We start from the raw sequence: 22,693 nt of genomic DNA on the forward strand, positions 1-22,693 counted from the left end.
TTCACAAAATAAAAGTACTGTATAATACAAATGATCATTTCCTTTTGTGTACTACATTATTAACTATTCCCAGTCAATTTTTACTGTTTGAAACTGTATTTACAGTAAAAAGCTCGGTGTGACCCACAAGAGCATTCAGCAAAACAGCAGTTAGTGTCAACAGAAAAGAAGAAAACAAGACATGAAATTGGTATATGAACATTTTGACCAGTGTGGGTCACATGATGACAAAAACACTTTTTGTTTTGGTGGCATTGGCCAGTTTACTAACACAATAACTAGGTTTTGAAGCATGAATTAAATGGTTTGGTGAGTATCTACATTTTGCAGACATGCAATAGAGTTCTGATGTTCTATATGATGTTCTGTTTCTCTTTACTATCATGTTTAGGATTAAATAATCTTTACAAGAATATATGTTTTTTTTTTCACTTTAGGTTTGTAGTTTTATCCTGAAAGGCTTTTGATTTGTAACTTAAATTACCCTGAAATTGATTGGTGATTTTATTTATGAAGACTATTTACCTATTTATTTATGAATCATAGAAAAGAGGCAAAAAGGGAAACTTAATCTGAACTATTCCACAGAGGATCCACTTCCCCTCCAATTGTTCTGATCTTGGACAGCTCGCTTAAGGTCCAATAAAACAGGCTTCTTGTGTGCATTCATGATTTGAAACATTTTCAAATGTACTATTATTTTTTATTTTTTACTGTAGTTCTAAAAGTGTGTTACAGTCAGATTTATTAGTGAGACAAGAAAGTGCGTCCAGCAAAAATTCCAGTTAATTTTCATCCATCTGGTTTCATACATCAGTACATAACTGGAATCACATTGCATTGTGGGATACATTGTCCAGTGCACTGTGTTGTTGTATCCTGCACATTTTGACACATACAGTAGAACTTACACACCGTGCACAGTGTACATACATTCTACATATGATATAAAAATGGTTGGTTTCTCAAAAGGTTTTGGAAACATTTTATACAATTATTCTATGATCTGTCCAGTGGTGTGCATTAATGATTGGGATTCTTCCTGTTATTTACATTTAAAGTTAATACATTTCAAGAAATTACAGAGACAATTTAAGAGACGAAAAAAAGAAAGGACTAAGAATATAATCAAGGTCTCAGCCAAAACAAAAACAGCACATTGTAAAAATAGTACAGCCTAGTATGTACATGGCACATGTGACCAGTATATTAAATAATATTAAGTCTTCTATATCTAATTAAAATGAATATCTACGCTAAGGATGCTGCTTTTGAAATGTATTGCTTTCCATTGAACAGCTGACATGGTAACAGGTTGTTTCTATAGAATTTGCATCCTTTTGGTACGTAGTTAAATAAAGCTGTTTTAACTGGCAGAATTATTTACAAAATATTTTGTGTGCAATTTGACACATTTTCACATTGAGTTCAAGACCACTACAAGGGAGCGATGTTGCAAGGTCCGCGACATCAAATCCAATGTCGAGTTCACATGCATCAACAGTCGATTCACACTGTTACAGGGGTCGCACTTGATTCGACTTTCCCGTACCCCTCAGGTTTTGGTTGGCTCTGGTTATTTCTCTTTATTCTGGGAAAAAATAGATAAAGAGAACAGTTACTTCTTGTTTTTAGGGTTAAAGAAGTCGTATGGAAGCTTGTTTCCACCACGGAATAAAACAATTAAAATGGTAATTGACTTTTTATCTCACATTTCTGACTTTCTCAGAATTGCGAGTTTATAAGCTAGCTCGCAAATCAGATTTTATAACTCTCAATTGTGAGCTTATATCTTACAATTCTGAGAAAAAAAGTTTGAATTGCGAGATATAAACAACCAATTGCTATTCATGAAGTCCAAATTTTCGGAGAAAAAAAATAACTGGCGGAAACAAGCATTCCATCATTAGCATATACAAGTTGGCACATTCAACAGCATTTAAAAAACAACAACAAAAAACCACAAAAACTTATTTCGACTTGACCTTCATTTACTACAACCACGTATTCAATTTCCAAATTGAAATTGCGCATTGATAATACGGCCAATGTAAACGGACTCCCCAAAACTCTCATTTATCGCAAAAAGGTTTCTATGCTCGCATGAGATGGTTTTTCAGGCAATTTGAAAAAGGAATATTTTGCAAAACTGTAATGGAAAATGTTTTTTTTCCCGCATTTACAGGTCACTTGGCATACGTAAAAGTCACATGATCATTCTTAAATGATGGCGCGGTTTGTTTGGAAAGAAGATGAGAGAGTTCTTTATTAAAATCATGAAAGACCAAAGAATTACGAGAATTACTGGATTCTAAACAACAATATATGCCAATATTTATTAGGGCTGGGACAATAAATCGAAGCATCGCGATTCACAGATAGATTCTGAGTTTTTTTCCGAATGAATAGCGATTCTCTCTGTGCTTAGTTTTTATAGGCAGATGGCGCTCTAGACTAGTTTTTAACCACATGCTCAAATGTTCACAAAGAAGAACGCTTGTGCGCTCGAGTCTGAGAATGTACTGCACCTCAGAATGCTTTTATGGCCACGATGTAATGTAAAACGCCCACTGCAAACACCCTTGTAATTCGCTTCAACCTTTTTGAACTTTATTAATGATTATTTTATAGAAGGTTCAAGTGGTGTAAGGAATTGGAAGCAAGCAGAACCAACATCTGCTGTTAAAAATCATTTCAGAATAATTTCTCGATTCGCGATGCATTAATTTATTGTCCCAGCCCTACAATTTATCAAAACCTCAAAGCAAATATAATGGCTAGTGTGGTGTTACGATATACGTAAACTTACCAACATCCGTTGACATAATTTTTTTAATGACTTATCGCGAGAGGAAAAAATTTGGTTTTAGTTGCATAACTTCGGTTAATGAAAATGCTGTCATTGCGCAATAGTTTTTTTTTTATCAACATTTAGAAAATATTGCAAAAGATTTGCGCAAATCTGTAATGGTAACCCGACTTATGAAGCACAGCCTAGCCTATTACTGTGTAAGTAAATGGAGAAAACGTTTGGAGGATTTAAAATCGTACATGTAAAGTTTTAATTATAAAGCACTTACATTAATTATTCTGTTAAAACATATTATTTGAGACGTAAAGTTGTTTCCATCAATTTTACAGTCGTATTGGCAACGAAGCGGTACAAATAAATATTACAAAAGGTTTGTTGTTGGGGTTTTTTATTCTTCACACCAAAATCTTTTTTTTTCCCCACACACTCATGTTAACATGCATATTGTTTACATCTTGTGGCTACACTTTTGAAAATGTGTAGTTTTAAAGTACAAACAAGACTTTATAATATATAGAAAGATTTTTGAACTCCGATTACTTAAACAGGCAGCGTTCTGAGACGTGCTTAGGACTGCGCATGTGCTTTGTTCGAGCGATTCAAGCGCTTAGAAACAAATTTTAAGAGACAGTTGTGTCAGATTTCATTTGTGATTTTAAATTTGAAATGTAATTGTAATCTTGTCCAACAGTTTTGGAGATTTTTATGTTTCCCCATTCAAAGAGATAGGAGCTGCACTTGCATGCCCGAGAGGCATTTCAAAGATGGCCGCCGAGTAAAATGTGTACATTTTAGCAGCATCTAGCGGTGAGGTTGTGAATTGCAACCGTCCACTGCTCACCACTCCATTTCGAAGCACATAGAGAAGACACAGGGCAAAAATGTCGTCGTCTGAGACTACTGTAGAAACATGGCGGCGCAAAATGGCGACTTCACTGTAAGGGGACCCGAGGCGTATGTGGATAGAAAGGGCTCATTCTAAGGTAATAAAACATAACAGTTTATTATGCAAGTCTTTATACACCACTGAAAACATAGTTATGTATTGTATTTCTGTAAATAGATCCTCATAAATACTACACGCTGCACCTTTAAGGGACTTTGGTGCAAATCGGCGCATTCACTTCCATTGTAAGTGCCACGTGCTGAATGATTCAATGATTCAGGACTCAACCGATTCAACGGTTCTGCTGTGGCTTCGTTTGGAACAACTTTCGTTGGCGGAGCAAAAACTGTTGAAGCAACCCGGCAATATTGTATCAAAAATGTAAGTTATTTAATATTAACTTCTTGTTTACGAAACTGCTGTACAGAAAACAATATCGCACTCGCATTTTTTTCCGAATAGGCCTATCAGCTGTGCTCGTATGATATTGCGTAATTATCTCGACATCCATTGTAAATGCAGTACGTTACTGTAATCAGTCGAGGAACGACTGTGGTTTCTGTGGTAATCTATCCTATGTGTCGTTATCACGTTGATCAAATTTGTATCGAATCCGAAACCACACAGTTGTAATATTCAAGTTGTTTGAATATATAGATCTGTAATTCGGCATGTTATGCAGTTCCTGTATATAGGCTCTAGGGGGCAGTGGGGGAGACAGTATGGTGAGACGGTGATGGAGAAATGATAGGAGGAATAAAAGTTTGATCCGCATGTGTTCAAAGTGATCCACGACTCTAGTGTCTTTTCTGAATAATACAACAGTGTTTAAAGCGCACGTGACTCACTTGCAGATATAATAGATGACCACAGCAAGGACCACTATAATGAGGAGGGCCATGATGACCACAGCGACGATCATGCCCTTCTCTTCACTGCTGTGTGAGAAGCTGAACAGCTGATACTGCTCACATCTGCTGCCCTCATAGTTCGCACTGCAGCTACACGACAGGGAAAAGGGTTCAAGCAAAACATTGTTCATTAAAAAGGTATGCTAAACGATGCGTGATAAACCAAAACAATAGTTTTTCTGTTCATGAGGACACTTACACACAGGTGGGCGTAGACACAGAAGGTATTTTAAAGCATGTTCCTCCATTCATGCAAAAGTTGGCTTCTGACCCAGTGCAGGGGTCACCGTGTTCTATAATAAGAGGAAATAAAAAGGAAACAAAATAGATGCATCATTTATCAAGCTAATTTTTCCCCACAGAGCAGTTTGTTTTTAATTTTGCATTTTATTTGCATTTCAAGAAATCCACTTCACGGAAACACAACATCATGTGTGACGTGCATGATGATGACGTATTTCATATCTATAATATTAAACTTTAATTTATTGTTATTAATTACCTGCCATCATGGGAAATATTGAATAGATCTTCTTGTATGGGAACTTTAGATGACAGCAGTCGCTTAGGATCACCTGAGAACAAAGAACATGGTTATTGGTTATGGTCAGGTTGTATTACATTTGTGACAGTATCCACATTTTTATTATATTGGTTGCTTTCAAAGATGTCAACTTGAATATAAGTGCTATACACCGATCAGGCATAACATTATGACAGGTGAAGTGAATAACTTCACCTGTTGATGTGTTAGAAGCAAGAAAAATGGGCAAGCGTAAGGATTTGAGCGAGTTTGACAAGGGCCAAATTGTGATGGCTAGACGACTGGGTCAGAGCATCTCCAAAACTGCAGCTCTTGTGGGGTGTTCCCGGTCTGCAGTGGTCAGTATCTATCAAAAGTGGTCAGAGGAAGGAACAGTGGTGAACCGGCGACAGGGTCATGATGCATGTGGGGAGCGAAGACTGGCCTGTGTGGTCCGATCAAACAGACGAGCTGCAGGATAATGTGCCCGCCACAAAGCAAAAATGGTTCAGGAATGGTTTGAGGAGCACAACAGTGAGTTTGAGGTGCTGACTTGGCCTCAAATTCCCAAGATCTCAATCCAACCGAGCATCTGTGGGATGTGCTGAACAAACAAGTCCGACCAACACAATATTAGGAAGGTGGTCATAATGTTATGCCTGATCAGTAAGGGATGATGGTCATCAAAATGAATGCGTCAATATTAATCCGTATAGGGTGGATTAAATAATAATATTTATTAAAATATTAAATAGTATTTTTATATTAACCATTAAATTAACAGTAAAGTTTTGCTGTTTTTAATGTTTTTGAAAGAAGTCTCTCATGCTCTTCAAGCCTGTATTTATTTAGTCAAAAATACAGAAAAAAGAACATGTAATATTGTGAAATAGTATTACAATTTAAAATAATGGTTTTCTATTTGAATATACTTTTAAGTATAATTTATTCCTGTGATGCAAAGCTGAATTTTCAGCATCATTACTCCAGTCTTCAGTGTCCCATGATCCGTCAGAAATCATTCTGATATGATGATGATGTATTATCAATGTAGGAAACAGTTCTGCCGCTTAATATTTTTTATAACCTGTGATATACTTTTTTGAAGTGAGTTACACAAGAAGGTCAATTGGTCTAATTTGAATGAGAGAAGTAAGACTGATTACCTCTTGTCTAACTGCTAGTTGGCCAAACTAGTTCTTAAGACTTCGTCTTAACAGCGGCTAAGTTTATGCAACTGGAAAATCAAATGTCAAAGATTTCAAATTTGAACTCCGATATTTCTAATCAAATTCCACATTGGTTTAATAATAGCTCTGCACTCATACTGTCTCTCATTTCTGTCTGGTTTTGTTTCTCCCAAGAAAGTTTCGGATAAACATCTAAGACAAAGTTAATATTTAAATGAAACATTACTGAGAACTCCATCAAGTGTCCCAGGCCTTATCTGAGCAATACAGTTTAAAAAACAAACAAACATTAGAACTCACCCGTTTACCAGTTTTGTGCTTGACATGCAATTTTAGAAGGCTTCAGTTTTCGAAAACTCTCAAATCCTAATGACACGGTGTGTTTCTGGGAACTTGCAGTGTAGACTAGACTTACCTTCAGGTAGAGGCAGGCGAGTCGCTTCGTCTTCCTCAAATAACTTCTGAGCTCAACGTCAGCGTGCGGCTCAGTCACATAAGCGGGTGGGCGGATCTCTCGCAGAAATGTTGTGATTGCTGTTTGTCCACATTTGTGAATGGAATGATTATCCTTGTGCGTCGGTGTAACGTAATGACGAGTGTTAGTTTATAGGGAATTACCTGCTGTTGCATCTCAAACTTCCAAGAAATAACGCATTGAAACGTTGTGCATCGCCCCGTTTATTCCATATTTCTGGATTGTATTATTTTGAAAGGGGTTTAAACATCTAAGAATGGGTCATCTTGGTTATCGTGATGTGGACTCGTGAAGTGGTGATGGATTGTGAAGCTTTAGGTTTCTTCAGATGTGTATTTATCTCTGTGGGGTGTTACTGTTATTTTAAGTGCATTTAGAAGAGGTGTGGTCCAGGACTCTCAGCGAGACTGCTTTGCTGTTTCTGTGTGTGGACCGGCTGGGTTTGGTGGCAGACTCAAGTATGCCAGGTATGCTAATGGGGAAGTTTTGTGCGCTACAGGTATGTGTGGAATCGTGGGAACTTTGCAGACTTTAGACCGCTTGTTTACATTCCTCGTTTAAAGGGCACACGAGGGACAAAAGGCAACGTCATGTTGTCACCAAAAACCGTTAGAAAGACATAGTTTTGAGGTTTGGGTGCCAGGAGGTCAAATTATCACAAATTTAAATAATGACAAAGAACGGAAAAATATGCACATCGATCAGGCATAACATTATGAAGTGAATAACACTGATGATCTCTTCATCACGGCACCTGTTAGTGGGTGGGATATATTAGGCATAAAGTGAACATTTTGTTTGTTGCCTTCACTTCAAATTGTGAAGGCTAGGCGACTGGGTCAGAGCATCTCCAAAACTGCAGCTCTTGTTGGGTGTTCCCGGTCTGCAGTGGTCAGTCTCTATCAAAAGTGCTCCAAGGAAGGAACAGTGATGATAATTGTTTAATCGACATGTCATCCTCAAGATGACATGACTCCGATCTTTTGAATATTTCGATCTAATATGACCTCTGACCTGTAAAGCTGCCAGAATAATAATCATACGCTGTTTGTTAATTGGCCAGAGGAGAACTGGCACCCCGACTGAGCCTGGTTTCTCCCAAAGTTTATTTTTCTCCATTATGCTATACCTGATGGTCTGATTTTCTCAATTTCCTTGCCACTGTCGCCTTTGGCTTGCTCAGTTGGGGACACAAAATGCTTAAAGGATCTTCTGCTAACATCTAGGTGCCAGATACCACAGCACACTTTCAGGTGTCTAGTGAAGTTCATGCCTCGACGGGTCAGGGCTGTTTTGGCAGCAAAAGGGGGACCAACACAATATTATAATATTGTAATATTGTAAAACAACATAATGTTATGCCTGATCAGTGTATATATTTGTATCTCTGTTTTTTGCAATGCAATGCAATGAACGTTAAAGTCCCCCTGTAGTTAATAAAGTTATCGCTTAAAGTGGTGATGAACTGAGAAATCAACTTTCCCTTGAACCTTTGATATATAAAAGTTAATCGTGATATAAGAATATCCTGTACGTTTCAAAGCCAGTGTTTCCCCTAGGTTTACAGCTTTGGGGGGGGGGGGGGTTAATTTGGTAAATAAATATAAACAACATTTATTTATACATCACACAACTATTTACAACACAACAGAGGTTGGCTTTGCTTGAGTTGTTGCTCTGGATTTTGTTGCTTTTAAGAAAAAAAAACTAATTTTTGCCTTTTTAGGTTCGTCACCTTCTCCATTGCATTTTTACATTTTTACCATTAAAGTTACTACACGCAAATTCGTGTTTTTTTTTGTTGTTGTCTTTTTGGGGGGGAATATATTTCAGGGCTCAATGCTAAGGATTTTTTTTCGGGGGTTCAAATTTTTACTTGCCCTGTCAGAATTTTCACTGACCCCACCACAAAAAAAAAAACGACAAATAAAATAAAATAGGCCTAGTATTGTTTTTGAGCCATATAAGCTTAATAAATATGACTCTAAAAACTAATATCCTAACTCATATATTTTTTTTATATTGTTAAAGACCATCAGTAATAAAATAAGAACAAATAATCAAATTATGAGCAAATGCACAAATAAATACAGCAGAACAAACATATACAAATTAAATAAACAGTTATTTTCATGTAGGTCTAAACTAGATTGTCAGGTACAAAAATAGTAATCAAATGTAAAATATCACTGCATAGTCTGCATAAAATGATATGCCACTGCATATAAATACAGATTAACCCTTATTAAAAGTTATTCAGTCAAGAGCAGTGAGTGATTTTTTTTTTTGTCTTTTGATATCTCAATATTTATATAGCCAATGACGATATTTTCCGGCTTTCCATGCGTGTTCAAGGTTATACGGTAGGGGGCGCTGTAGCGCATTTCCTGCACGAGAACAGAATCTCCTGATCAAAACAGCCGAAGAAGAAGGAACGTGCGCTATCATAAGCAGATGCATTATGTAAAATAACGCGATCATCACCATTAAACAGCATATAAATCACAACTGCCTAATGTTATTGAATGAAATGTCAACCCAGGACGAGTTATAGGACTGTCAAGCTTTGGGGTGTTGATGGACTCGATCTACAACATCTGTGTTTTGTTCATCGTTCGGACGTAACGTTAGTCTTTTACAAAAACGTGATTTTTTTCAGCTTTATGCTCAAAATGTTGCTTTTTCATGAAACTTGCAACATTCAAGTGTTGATTAAAAAAATAATATATGAAGCTGGAATAAAACAGTGGGTCTGTTCTTTCTTTTGATATATTGCATGTTTAGATATTCTGTGGACCATTAAAACTTGTGAAAATGACCATAAATGCTGGCGGTGACTGGCAAATTTCATGTTTACGTTCATTTAAAGCTACACTATGTAACTTTTCCATCCACTAGAGGTCGCCTGTTCAAAACAAAGGCGTAGTTTGATGACGGCACGTTTGAGCGCAGAATCTCGGGACATGTGGTCTTCACTTCACAGCCTGTGGAAAACAGTCAGGATAGGACTCGGGCAGAATTTATGTTCATGGATGCGAATATTAACATTACTGTAGTCTGAAGTAGAGCAGGAGCGAGTGTTGTGGAGCTGAGCAAGGCCGCAGGAGCGATTGAAGAGCGGGACTGTTATTATGGCATAGTCGCTGGCGGGACTTTTATTATGACACGGTTGCCGGCGCTACTTCCTCTTTTCCAGTCATGAGTCTGAGGTAACCCAACTCTGTTTATCGTATTAGATATATCTGAGTGTGTTGAAAAGGAAGTTATGACGTTCGCTCGGCGGCTGCTATGACACTTGTTCACAATGCAGTGAGAGTAAAGTGTTTAACTGAATAAAACCGAAGACCGAGGGTGACGCAGATATGACGCAATCGACAGGCGACTCCCTCACACGCATAGCTCACACGTCCCGGTTCCTTGGTTAAAATAGCAATTTTCTCACGATTTACAAATAGTTTAAAACATTTGGGATATTCTAAGTACTCAACTGAACAAAATATATAACACTGGCCTAGTGGTTTCTGGATATTTTACTGCAAAAATCCTACATAGTTCACCTTTAAAAGACCTAACCGACTATGTTTACGATGATACTAAACAAGACAGTCATTTTGATATAATTTTGTGTGAATATTCGCGCGCTGTGAGACGCGTGGCTGTGTGTGTGTGTGTGTGTGTGTGTGTGTGTGTGTGTTGCTGCCCTTCGCGAGTATCAAACTGAGAGACACTTTCTCGTCTATGAGCGCTTGAATATTTAAATTGCCAAGGCTTAAAAATGCGCAAATGATCAGTTTCCGTGAAGATGCAGCTCTGGGAGTGCCTTTCACGCTGGCACTAAACCATCGGGCAATTCTTATTGTCGACCATTATGACAAATATTTTTTGTCATTCATTCAGGGGGGTCGTTTTGGGAGGGCGGGGCGCCCCCCCTGAACAATGGTAGGGGAAACACTGCAGAGCTGAAAACTTCCTTGTTAGTCAAAGAAAAGCTTTTATTGACACCAGGCCCAGAAAACACTCGATCTCAGAATATGTCGACCCTTGACGTCATCGTATGCTGAAACGCCGCCTCAACAGATAAATATGTACGCCTGATTCTGTAGCCCCGCCCACCGACTCGTGGAGCTAAACGGATCGCGCTACCGAGCAATAAACATGCCGAAGATAGCAAGATATTGCGCTGTGCCTGATTGTGGAAGAACACTGTTGCTGCATAAAGTTCCTTCGGATTCTAATATTGGGAATTAGGGGTGTAACGATTCGTTTTAACAACGATTCGATTCGTATCATGATTTGAGGTTGTCGATACGATTCAAGGACGATATTGGTTAATTTAGAACGATACGATCCGAAACGATTCAGTGACTTGAAATCGATTCAGTAACTTTTTAGCCAACAATTGTGTGACTGAAATAAATATCTGGATACTGGTCAGTGCAGGTGAAGTTTCCAAGATTCCTGTTGTTTCTTGTAAGGGAATCCGGTATATCAATTAATTATGGATATAAACAAACAAGTAAACAACAATTAATGGCAAATGCATTCAAATTTTATTTGAATAAAGTGCAACCAACAGTTTAGGTTGAATTAACAGGAAGTTAACCTTTTCTGCTCTCATTTTCAATATTCAATAAATTTTCAATAAAAGCACAGTAAGTGCAACCAACATTTCAACAGTAGGTTAACCTGCTACTTCTGCTTTTGTTTTCCAACATAAAAATATTACAATATTAATATCAAAAATAAAGTGCAACTAACTTCTCTTCAGGTTTTATTAATAGTAGGTTTACCTGCTACTTTTGCTGTTGTGTTTCAACATTAAAATAATATAAATACAGTATTAATATCAAAATAAAGTGCAACCAACATTTCTTCCGGTTGAATAAACTGGCTGAACCTGCTACTACTCTCAGTTTAATAAACAAACAATATTTAACAAAAGATCAAATGTAACCAACTACTCTTCAATGACTACAGATTTACAGATGTTTTTTTTTTCAAAAATATCAACTGATCAACATGATCTGGCTGCAGAAAACTTCTCTGTGCGTTCACGATGTCGCCAGCAGTACAAAAACTCGCTCTACTGGCACACTGGTGCCAGGAATGCACAGGTAACATTTAGCAAGGGTTGAAAGTACAGGTAGCTCTTTCTCCTGGTGGCTTGATCATTTCTCGTTCGTTGGCTTCTCCTCTGCCATCCGCCAGGCTATGTTTTGTTTTCTTAGCGCTGCTGCTGGTGCGAGGCGATGATGTCACAGATAGGCAGACTGAATCGAGTAACGTTTAACGCCTTTATCATTAAAAGTGCTAAGAAAAAACATCCATATAAAGTCTGACGTGCTAAAATCCAATGCGTTATTTCCTATTATCGATACAATCGATTGATTACCTTTTAAAACGATGTTAGATCGATATATGTCATCCGGAAGGCCAACTTGCCGAGCACAGATCGATGTAGTTAGATCATAGGAATATAAATCGATACATCGATGTAGTAGATGAATCGTTACACCCCTATTGGGAATGTGTGGTTGAACTTTATTTTTAATGAATATCCAGCTCACGTGAGGAAGACATTGCACATATGTTCATTTAACCACGGATTCGTTTGTAAACAAGAGACTGGATTAGCAGACAGGATGAGATTACATGAACGCATGAAGCAACACACTTGTGTGAGTAATTTTTTTTTTTATTTGTGATAGTATTGCGTTGTTACAGATCAAATATAATGTTGCATCGTGTACATGTCTAACTAAACATAACTTACCACCATCACAGGGCTCACAAAGCCCAACGTCCAGGGGCTATGTTTTTCCAGACGGGCTACCAATACGTATAATCATCTTAAATAGTAAAATAACATTCCTTTCTTAATGTGCGTTGTTCACTCTCTTGACTTGATATTTCAAGGAAAAATACAATTGCGGAAGTTTTGATCATGCTGTCTGCAACGTACTTGGCATGCGCATATACACCGATCGGGCGGGCCAAGTAATATAAAATAACATTCATATTAATTGCGGGTGGATGAGAGATAAATCATTGTGTTTGTTTGATAAAGATGTTTTGCGAGCACCGAGGGACGAATCATTCCGGTTGCTGTTTCCCCACATGCTTTCAAAACAATGCCTCTCGCGTTCTCATGGGGGAGCTGAAGCTCATTAAATATGCAAAGCTTATCCAATCATAGCAGTGGGCGTTTACTTCCAAGTCTTCAGTGCAGCATGCCCATAAAAACCGAGCGTTCCAGGAGAGAGGCTCAAAACCAGGGCAGAAAATAGCCTATTATGATGTTTTTTAATGTAAAAGCCACGTGAATGTCACAAGTTGACAGTATAAAACAATTTAAAAGCCAGTTCATGACACCTTTAAATTAAATGATATATTATTGTGTTTCGGTAGTGACAAATTTGGGGGAGAGGAAAAATATTCCAAAACTCAATATGAGAATTAACTGCACAATTACTAGAAATGGTACCTTGGCTATTAAATACAATTTGTATACATACAAATATTTATGAAAAATTACATTGTTACCACTTCGGACTTTGAAGCAATTCTGTGGAATGGCCCTATGATAAATAAAAAGTATGATAAATACAGAAAAATAAAGGTTCCAAAGGAGTGTTTTTGCAGTGAAACTTCCATGGTTTCCAATAAAGAACCTTTATTTCTAAGAGTGTTATGTACAGTAGTGTGATAGTAGGATGACATTACTAGATAGTATTATAGTAGTGTTATCCGAAAGTCTGAAGCAGTTTTGCTCAAGAACAGCCAGCACACCTTTTTGTTTTGACTCTTTCTTACTTGGTGGTCTTCATTTCTCTCACCGTCTCACACGCACTTCTTCCCCGATCAATAGTCACATTTGAAACGCATTCCTCACATCCCAATGTCACCCCTGCCATCTCCATAGGCTCAGTCATGACTCATGACAGCTGTTGGCGTTATTCTACATGACTGATGTGTGTTTTGCAGCACTTGTCACGGAATGACACGCGCGCATCTCCGCGCAGAATTGTCATGGAAATGCAAGCGAGATACGCGCGCCTCAGCGGGCAGTGAGGTGTTTTGATGGATGCGAGGTTATCCCGAAGAACATTTGCCATCTCTCGGACAGAAAACCAATAGAAAAGCGTTTTCTCTACGTAATGAATCCCCTCCTTCTCCTCATCCTCATCCTCCTCCTCCTCCGACATAACGGAGCGATGCTGGCGTTCATGCTTCAATCGAATCGCGTCTAATCGAAGCGCGGCTTCGGCACGATGGAGACGGAGTCCCTGGCGTGAATTGAAGGGGGGGAAGCCCTCAGCACAACAAAATACACAACGCTCTCCTCCTGTCGCGAATACGATGCCTTTCTCTGGATGGTTGGACTCCTAATATCATCTCGCTGAGCGATGATGCTCGTGTCACGGCTCGCCTTTGCTCATCGTCCGCTTTATCCGCGAAAGAAGCAGCAGAACGGATGCTTGACCACTGCGAAACTGTCTTCACGCATCAAGCCTCTTCTGAATATCGGCGAGGGACACGTTATCATCACCACGAGGGCCAGGGAGACACGATTAAAGTTTCAACGATGTAAATCGAGGTAGGTCAGCCCTTGGAGACGCGCATTTCATCACTGCTTATTCTTCCTTTCATCCTACATTGTTGGCTTAATATGTGTCTGTTATTTTGGTAACTGCATCACTAAATCAGCTGTCACGGTGCTGAGTAGACCTCACTTCATCCAGTCTTTATGGGCCTGGGAAATGCACGTCTTCCATTTTCAAACGCAATAGCCTTTTTTACAGTGCGCATCAAATGTGTTTATGGGGGGTTTGTGAGGAAACCTGGTTGCAAGTAGCTTGGAGAAGCGCGTCAAAATGACACGAAATGGTTCCTTCGCCATGTTGCATGTTTTGCTTTTCATGTTGCCTGGATATCAAGTTCGTTGCTAAACTTGTGATACTACTCAACTGATAGTGGCATACGAACTTTGATTCTGTAGGTCCATTGTAGGTCTTTGGGCACGTGGTCAACACAACAAATCAAAATGAGCATTGAGGTGAGACGTGCATGATTCAAATCCGTTCAACTGAACAGTAATTCATTCGTTATATTCGTTGATTTTAATCTGGAAGACGTAGGCCTGTAACCTACATCATACGCTGCAGGTACACAACCTGAATTGCCCTTCAGCTAGTAGCCCATCGAAGAGTAAACGCATGCGGAACGCAGTTTGTCCCGCATTTTGCGTTGGCCAATGCCTACCCTTTCTCCTCTGCTCATAGTGAGCGTTAGTTAATTCCCTTTCACTGTCCGCGTTATGATTTCTGCATGTCAGTTTGGGCGAATGCAGACAACTTGATTATTATTCATGAGCCCCAACATCCTTCCAGCAAGAATGCAATCTAGCCAACCTGAGGGAATACGTGATCAAGTCATCTATCACTGTTGTAAGTTAGGCTAAATAGAGAGAAACATTTGACATTAGTAACTTTTAGCGTATTCTTAAACTTGGATCTTTTTCCACAAAAACACACAATGACCAATAAAGTCTCAAGCACCACCAGCAGCCCATAGCCTATAATTATCCCGGTTCACAGAGACGCGGGTAGTGGAATGGGTAAAAACGCAAGTTTTCTTCTTTTTTTTTTTTAAGTTGAACTTATTTTTAGAATGCTCGAGACGTTGCAAAAGATGAAGCGCGACAACACGTCTGTGTCGCGCGAGTTTGTTTACATAGAGAAAAACGATAGAAAAGCACGCAGTGGGATGGAAAAACGCCTTCTGTGTGAGCTAAGTATGACATTTTAGTTCGAATTTGTTTAGATGTTCAGTTGTTATATTGCATATGTAGCCTACCATGACATTTTTCTCAAAAACAAAAAAAAAACAATTCATATATTTATTTTTTGAGGTCACAATGTATCTGATGTGTCTCAATGTCTGAAAATGTAACTTTAAAGAACCTCACTAGCAAACACCTTTTTTTCTGCAACTAAGCACACTTTTTGCTAGCTAACCATGTGCTGATTAGCATTTTTGAGCTCAAAAGTATCTAAAACTGTCACCTACAAAAACTGTCAGTAGCCTACCCAAACATGTGGTGAAGTTTCGGTTGTGACATTGTTTTGGTGGTGACAAAAGGGAACAAAATCCTTTATTTGTGGGAAATAATTTTTCTTTGTACAGTTATGCAAATCATTAGTGTTTTATGCTGTTCCAGTCAACCCGTAACCCGTGTTTTTCCAACCTTCTACCCGTGAAAGTGCAGTGGAACGGCAGTCAAACCCGTGACTTCCCACCCGTGAACTCGTACTAGATCGATGTCCCAGTTACGAAATCTGACGTCACATAGCCCGCGAAGCAACAATGACAGCCCCTACGGATGTGTTTATGAAAGTCGTTCATTAAAAACCATATTGTTTATTAAAATAAGGTATTGCTCAAACGTTATATCACCCGCAAATGTTATGCATTATCAGCAGCTTTTCTAGCGTTAGCTAGTTTTCAGGCCATTGAGTGCAAGAATAAATTCATACCAAATACATTTCCAAATATACAAATAATGTAATGCTGCGTTCCAGGCAGGTTTTTGAGCCCGTAAGTTACAACTTCAAACCTCGACTCACGACTTTGTAGCGTTCCAGGCAAAGTCACGCCAAACTGCCTGAGCGCAAGGAATCGTGTGATAGCTAGATGTAAACAAAGCATGGCGAACCGTATGAGGCTTATGCTAAATTTACAATCATTTCTATCGCCAAAGGTGCTTACTTGCTTATTTAAGGGAAACGGAGGGGAAAAAATGGCGCATACGGCAAGAGAAGCTGTTATACCTTTTATTTAACGTTATTTGTTTCATAAACACCACATCTGTAGGGGCTGTCATTGTTGTTTCGTGGGCTATGTGACGTCAGAGCGTGTAACTGGGAGTACATCGATCTAGTACGAGTTCACGGGTGGGAAGTCACAAGTTTGACTGCTGTTCCAGTGCACTTTCATGGGTAGAAGGTTGGAAAAACACGGGTTTACGGGTTGCCTGGAACGCGGCATAAAATAAAAGGTATAACAGCTTTGCCTTATCTTGGCGTTTTTCTCCTCCGTTTCCCTCAAATAAGCAAGGAATAGGCACCTTTGGCGATAGAAATTATTGTAAATGAGCATAAGCCCCGTACGGTTCGCCATTCTTTGTTTACATCTAGCTACCGCACCACAGTTTTGCGTGACTTTTTCTGGAACGCTACAAAGTGGTGAGTCGTGGTTTGAAGTCGCAACTTACGGGCTCAAAAACCTGCCTGGAATACAGCATTAGTATGCAAGTTAAATTTAGGTAATGTAATGATTACGTTACAGAATTTTAACTCTCATACTAATGTGGTCGCTACCAAAACATTACTATCATACCGAAAATGTGCAGTCTAAAGTGAATTATCAACATGTTATGAAAGTGTTTGGTTCAATGCAAATTCAAACGAATGAATCCATAACTTTGAAATCAGTATGATGAACTTTATACCTTTTAGAACGAAAGATTGGATTCAAAATACATCAAATCTCATAAATTACACTTGAAATATTGTTAAAATTGTAATTGTTATTGATTTACCTGTGAAAGCGTATTAATAAAATGGTACAAACATTTTTTCCAACTCTGACTTTGAACCAATTCTGTAGAATGGCCCTAGTATTAGTAGTAATATTAGTATTATGATCAATAAAAAGTATGATAAATGCAGAAAAATTAAGGTTCCTAAAGGAAACTTGAGCCCTGAGTTTTTAGAATGCGCGAGGACGCTGCAAAAGACATCCGTCTAGCGCATCTTTACATGGAGAAAAAGATGGAACGGCCAATAACACTCTGTGGTTCCGTTCAATTGGACGTTCCATTGTTATGCTTTCAAATTATATGCCAAATGTACCTTGGCTTTTTTTATTTCTTTTTTGATGAGGGAGGTTAGTTAACACATTAGTGAACTAACAATGGACAATACTTCTAAAGCATTTATTAATCATTGTTAATGTGTATTTCTAATAGTAGTATCTGTTAATATTATTTAATGGGCCTGAGATAACATTAATGAACAATGTACAGCACACACTGTCAGTAAAGTTGTGTTGTTTTTCCTTCAGGTCACTTAATGTGATTTATGTCCTATATACATTTTGCTTAGGACAACATCATTTTTTAAGAATTGTCAGGACTAGGTGTCAGATACTTTTAAGTCTTGGCTACAAAAAGCTATCAAACATTTCTATTGTTATTGTCCACAACAAAAAATACAGACAAGTTGAGCTTCTGTGACAACATGCCCCAATAGCATACTGACAATAGTAAACAAACTATAATAGGCTTTTCAGCTAAATATAATAATCAAAATTATCATTAAAAAAATAACTTGCAGCTTACGTAACATACAAAAATGCTGTTTCGATTCACAGAAAAGAATGATCTAATTAGAAAAGCATGAAAACAATTCAACCTCTGTTAATATATGTAAAAATATGATATTGGAAATCTAGTTTAGAGGATAGGATTCACACACAAATATATTTCAGACAGAAATTGGACTTTTGACTCCCTTTGTGAAAATGTTTTACATTTTAAATGTATATAATCTGTAAAGCATTAAATAGTGTGATAATGCTTTGTTAATGCTACTTAGAAAAGGTATTGCTAAATGTTTTTTCTCTAACTTTTCATTATCATGAGTCGCAAATAGCACCTTGCGTCTAAACGAATGCAAAAACAAACCCTCACATCATCTTCTCTCCTCTACCTCGTCCCACTTCCATCTATTCAGATTTGCTGTCTCACTGACCTGTGTACGGGATGCCTTATTTGGCTTAATATGATTTGTCTTGTGTACTAGTTTCACCTCATCCCCCAGCCCGAGGTAATGCCTCTAGAGTTTGAGACGCCGTGCGTTTGTCAAGCGCTCTCAGTAAATGAAGCTTTCATCACAGTGCTTCAGTGATTGAAGCTGGTGGTAACCGAGCGCTACAGACAATTCTATTTATTGATGCCCGTCCGGACCGAGGTTGACAACTTCATCGCACCTTGACACAAAAAAAAAAGTGCAATCGCATGCAGGAGTTTTGTGTAATGCTTATCCTGCTGAAAATCATGCTGTTTACTATGTACAATAGTAACTTTTGTTTCGAGGTTGAGGTGGTTATTAAATGTGAATGAAGCACTATGCTCAGCTCTCACATATAGGAACAATAGGAATTCTGGGAATTCAAAGGGCTGGTTTTCGCTTCAAGAATATGTCTTGTCCTGTTTGAGAGACCCCTTTCAAAATTCTCATTATTTATTCGCCCTCATGTTGTGAATCTTGCATCAGCTCTTTTCCATACAACAACAGTTAATGTTCATGTTTGTTAAGCTCCAAAATAAAAAAAACACACCAAAAAATTACCATAAAAGTAGCCCATAAGGCTCGTATATGCTGTTCTTCTCTTATATTATAGCTGTGTGTAATGAAAAGACTGAAATTTAAGTCATGTTATTCGCTGAATAATGTATCAGTGAGACTCTAATTTGTGAAAAAATCTGTCTGATTCATCGTTCTGTTTGATTTCTGAAATGAATCAACTGGTTCATTGAAACAAATCAACAAAAAATAACCGTTTTTTTCTTCTTCTAATTAACTGGACTGAATGATTCGTTCATGAACTACACATATTCACAAATGTCAGTGATTCAACAAAGCTGTTATCAAATTAAAGTCGACATGAAAATCTATCTATAAAATGTATTTTCATCTCGATACAAACAATTCATCCATGCATATATATATATATATATATTTTGTACCTCAATGTCCTAATCAAAACAACCCTCTACGCACACCTTGGAAACAGACCACCATTGGCTTGTAAATTTTGTTACTTTACTCGCCAGACTATGTGGTAAAGTTTCAGTTTTGGTAGTGACAAAAGGCAACACAATCCTTTATTTGTGGGAAATGAACAAAATTTTAGTACAGTTATGCAAATCGATAGTATTTTAATAGTGTTGTACTACGCCAGTTAAAATTCTGGAACCTAATGTGGTCGATACCAAAACCGAAAATGTGCAGTCACGACCGAAACAGGTGATGTTTTGTCAAAAATAAAGTATATTTAATTATAAATATGTTATGGTTCAATGTATATTCAAACTAATGATGTATTCTATTTCATCTCATTACAAGCAATTCATCCATGCATATATATTTGTTTACCTCAATGTCCTACTTAAAACAACCCTCTACGCACACCTTGGAAACAGAATCACCATTGGTTTGTAAATTTTGTTAGTTTTCTCACCAGACAATAAATGATTCCACCAAAACAGCTTTTATTTGTAAAATGGTCATATTTTTACATTTAAGATACATTCATATTTGATATGGTCTGAAAGTAAATATTTACAACAGTCAGTTAAGCAATTTTTTATGGAACTTAAGTAATTAGAACTTAAATGTGATAACCATTATGAATGAATGTGTATAAATGCATATTTGTCATTTTAACAGAACTTAGGACATTGTAGGGCAGTGTTTCTGAACCTTACAATAATACTGATTAGATACTACTACTACTAGGATTGATGAGCTGCTGGGTTCAGGAATATTAATCACATTGTCTGCATTTGCTCGAACTGATTAGCTGAAATCTAAACGAGGACTATAATAGATGAGCGCCAGCCAATGAGATTGCTGTTTGTGCGTTAGTTCCGCCCACTACCGGAGAAACCGGCATATCTTCTGCTTGTTCTTAAAGGCTGAATAATTTCAAATGAACTCTGAATATTTTTTGACAGGAAAATACAACAGAGAATATAATTTACATGTAGTGCATCAATTCTACGTGGTATGTTAGACTCTCGTATGTGTGTGTGTGTGTGTGTGTGTGAGAAACACGCTCTCGGCTAAGCTACGTCAAATACTCTGCACATCCATTGAGATGAATTGGAATAGTGTGCTTGACGGGGAGCGAGACTCTCAAGCATTCAGTCAGTGTTCAAGACAAGTGAGAATATATCTGTGCTAAACAACTTATATCGGACTTAGCATCTAACTCAAACACTGGCCAGTGAAATCTAACAATTTATTAGCCAATGGCTAATGATAGACATGATTTACACGCCTATCATGAAAATTTAAGCCCCTTTTCCACCGAAATTACCTGGAACAATTTGTCCCAGACCTGTTGCGTCTACATTTCCATTGCGGTTTAAAGTACCGGGAAAAGTGCATACTTTGACTCGATTCTACGTCGTCACACCCCCACCAGAAGCCTTCGTTCAGCTAAGGAGCGAAGGCTTGTGGTACCATCACAGAGAGGCAAAAAATCCCTCTCCAGAACATTTTCATTCAACGTTCCCAGCTGGTGGAATGATCTGCCCACCGCCATCCGAAATGCGGATTCATTGACAACATTCAAAAGTCAACTAAAAACTCATCTCTTCCGTGAGCACTTAACCTCCTAAAAAAAAAAAAAAAAAAACCTTTCCTTTCCTCCTTTCCTCCTCTTTCCCGCCCTACTCTAGCCTGTGCTACACTGAGAAATGTACACGGACCAAGTATTTCAGGCACTTGTTGCGCTCACTCGACTCTTCACGACCAATCGCTTATTGTACCCCCAAGTTGTAAGTCGCTTTGGATAAAAGCGTCTGCTAAATGCATAAATGTAAATGTAAATGTAAATGTACCGTGAAGATTAGTCCGGTGACGTGGGACTGCACTCGACGTTCCAGTTCCCGCTGGATTTCGTCCTCCGCAAATAAACTTAATAAAGCCTGAACCTCGTCGTCGGTCCATCGGTCGTATTTTTTAAACTCCACTGTTGATTCGAATAGCAAACAACTCAACAGACTTTACTGCACGCACTGCAACAGACTTTTAAAAATGGTTGTTGAAACAAAATGCTGCGTGAACTCAAACAATCAGCATGTTCAGCGCCCATGTCCCACCCTCGAAAGTTTCTGAACTTTGAACTGGAACTACCTCGCAAGCAGGGCCGTTTTGAGGGGGAGATTTTTACTCAAAACTCCATAAAGACCCCGGTTCCTGCAGTGGAAACACACCCCACAAGTCCCTAGTTCCTGGGGAAAGTTCCTGTGGTGGAAACACTGCTTATGGAATCGCATATGCAAGTGATTTACTTGCATTGTAGAGGAGGGTTGCAAAATGTCATAACCGGACATATTCTCCAATTATTCAGTCCAATCATTTACTCCACCTCTCTCTTACAATTGACTGCAAACTCGCATTTAGATCTGCCTCCATCCAACCGATGGACAGAACCTAGTTTACACATTTTAGTTGAACAACAACTTTCGTAGATGATATGTGATTTTGAAAAACTCTGAATAATTAATGCAAAGTTCTGTCATGAAACTCTAGCTGGTCCTTTACTCAACCTGCTTGCAATCACATCATTCTCTGTAGGGCACAGCTGATTGGTTCCTGCTTTATCAGTAGCCAATGAGCTCACTGCTCAACCTTTGCTGTAGCAGTGCAGTTCACTTTCAGTAACCCACCTCCTCCCCAGCTCCACCTGTATAGATCTGCTACAGGTAATTCATTTTATATTATACCTCAGCAGCAGGTCTTACTTGCTCACAACAGCGTTTCATGTATGTATTGGCAATAGCAAGTCGTAGCAGATCTACTCCACCAAGACCAAACATATCAACATTGTCATATCCATTACCATGCCAAACACTATGAGAGTTTTCATGATGACAGAACTATTGATTACTTTTATGGTGCTGTAGGCCTATATCAAATATTCTGCTAAATGGGATATGAAGCTTTGCTGAATAATGTAGTAAGCTTATAGCTTTAAACAATTTCTTCACAGGTCAGAGGTAAAACTGTGAAGTTAAGCGAGTATTTGATTTCATAACAGAT

The 22,693-nt window shown here is 38.2% G+C and overlaps 2 protein-coding genes across 4 annotated transcripts in view; one reads left to right on the plus strand and one right to left on the minus strand.

The window, feature by feature from the left end:
* Nucleotides 1-670: 670 nt before the first annotated feature.
* nrg4 (neuregulin 4) lies at nt 671-7,009 on the minus strand (the record flags this gene model as incomplete). 3 transcript variants are annotated; one of them, XM_079810293.1, is made up of 5 exons in its annotated part: nt 6,738-7,009; nt 5,112-5,184; nt 4,809-4,902; nt 4,547-4,699; nt 671-1,591 (listed from the first exon to the last, which is right to left on the minus strand). In XM_079810293.1, the coding sequence occupies exons 2-5, from the start codon at nt 5,119-5,121 to the stop codon at nt 1,510-1,512; spliced, it is 339 nt and encodes a 112-aa protein (XP_079666419.1). In that variant the 5' UTR covers nt 5,122-5,184; nt 6,738-7,009. The 3 variants fall into 3 exon arrangements, with proteins under 3 accessions (XP_079666419.1, XP_079666418.1, XP_079666420.1); XM_079810292.1 differs by having other exon boundaries at nt 6,623-6,785; XM_079810294.1 differs by lacking the exon at nt 671-1,591 and having other exon boundaries at nt 4,543-4,699; nt 6,738-6,779.
* A 6,988-nt stretch (nt 7,010-13,997) lies between these two features.
* Nucleotides 13,998-22,693, plus strand: part of tmem266 (transmembrane protein 266) — a 95,648-nt gene continuing 86,952 nt past the window's right edge. Inside the window, exon 1 of the mRNA XM_079810374.1 lies at nt 13,998-14,394. The gene's annotated coding sequence lies outside the window, so the exon portion shown is untranslated. The remainder of the gene's footprint in view (nt 14,395-22,693) is intronic.

The sequence above is a fragment of the Gobio gobio genome (assembly GCF_949357685.1).
Source record: "Gobio gobio genome assembly, chromosome: 25".
Lineage (NCBI taxonomy): Eukaryota > Metazoa > Chordata > Actinopteri > Cypriniformes > Gobionidae > Gobio > Gobio gobio.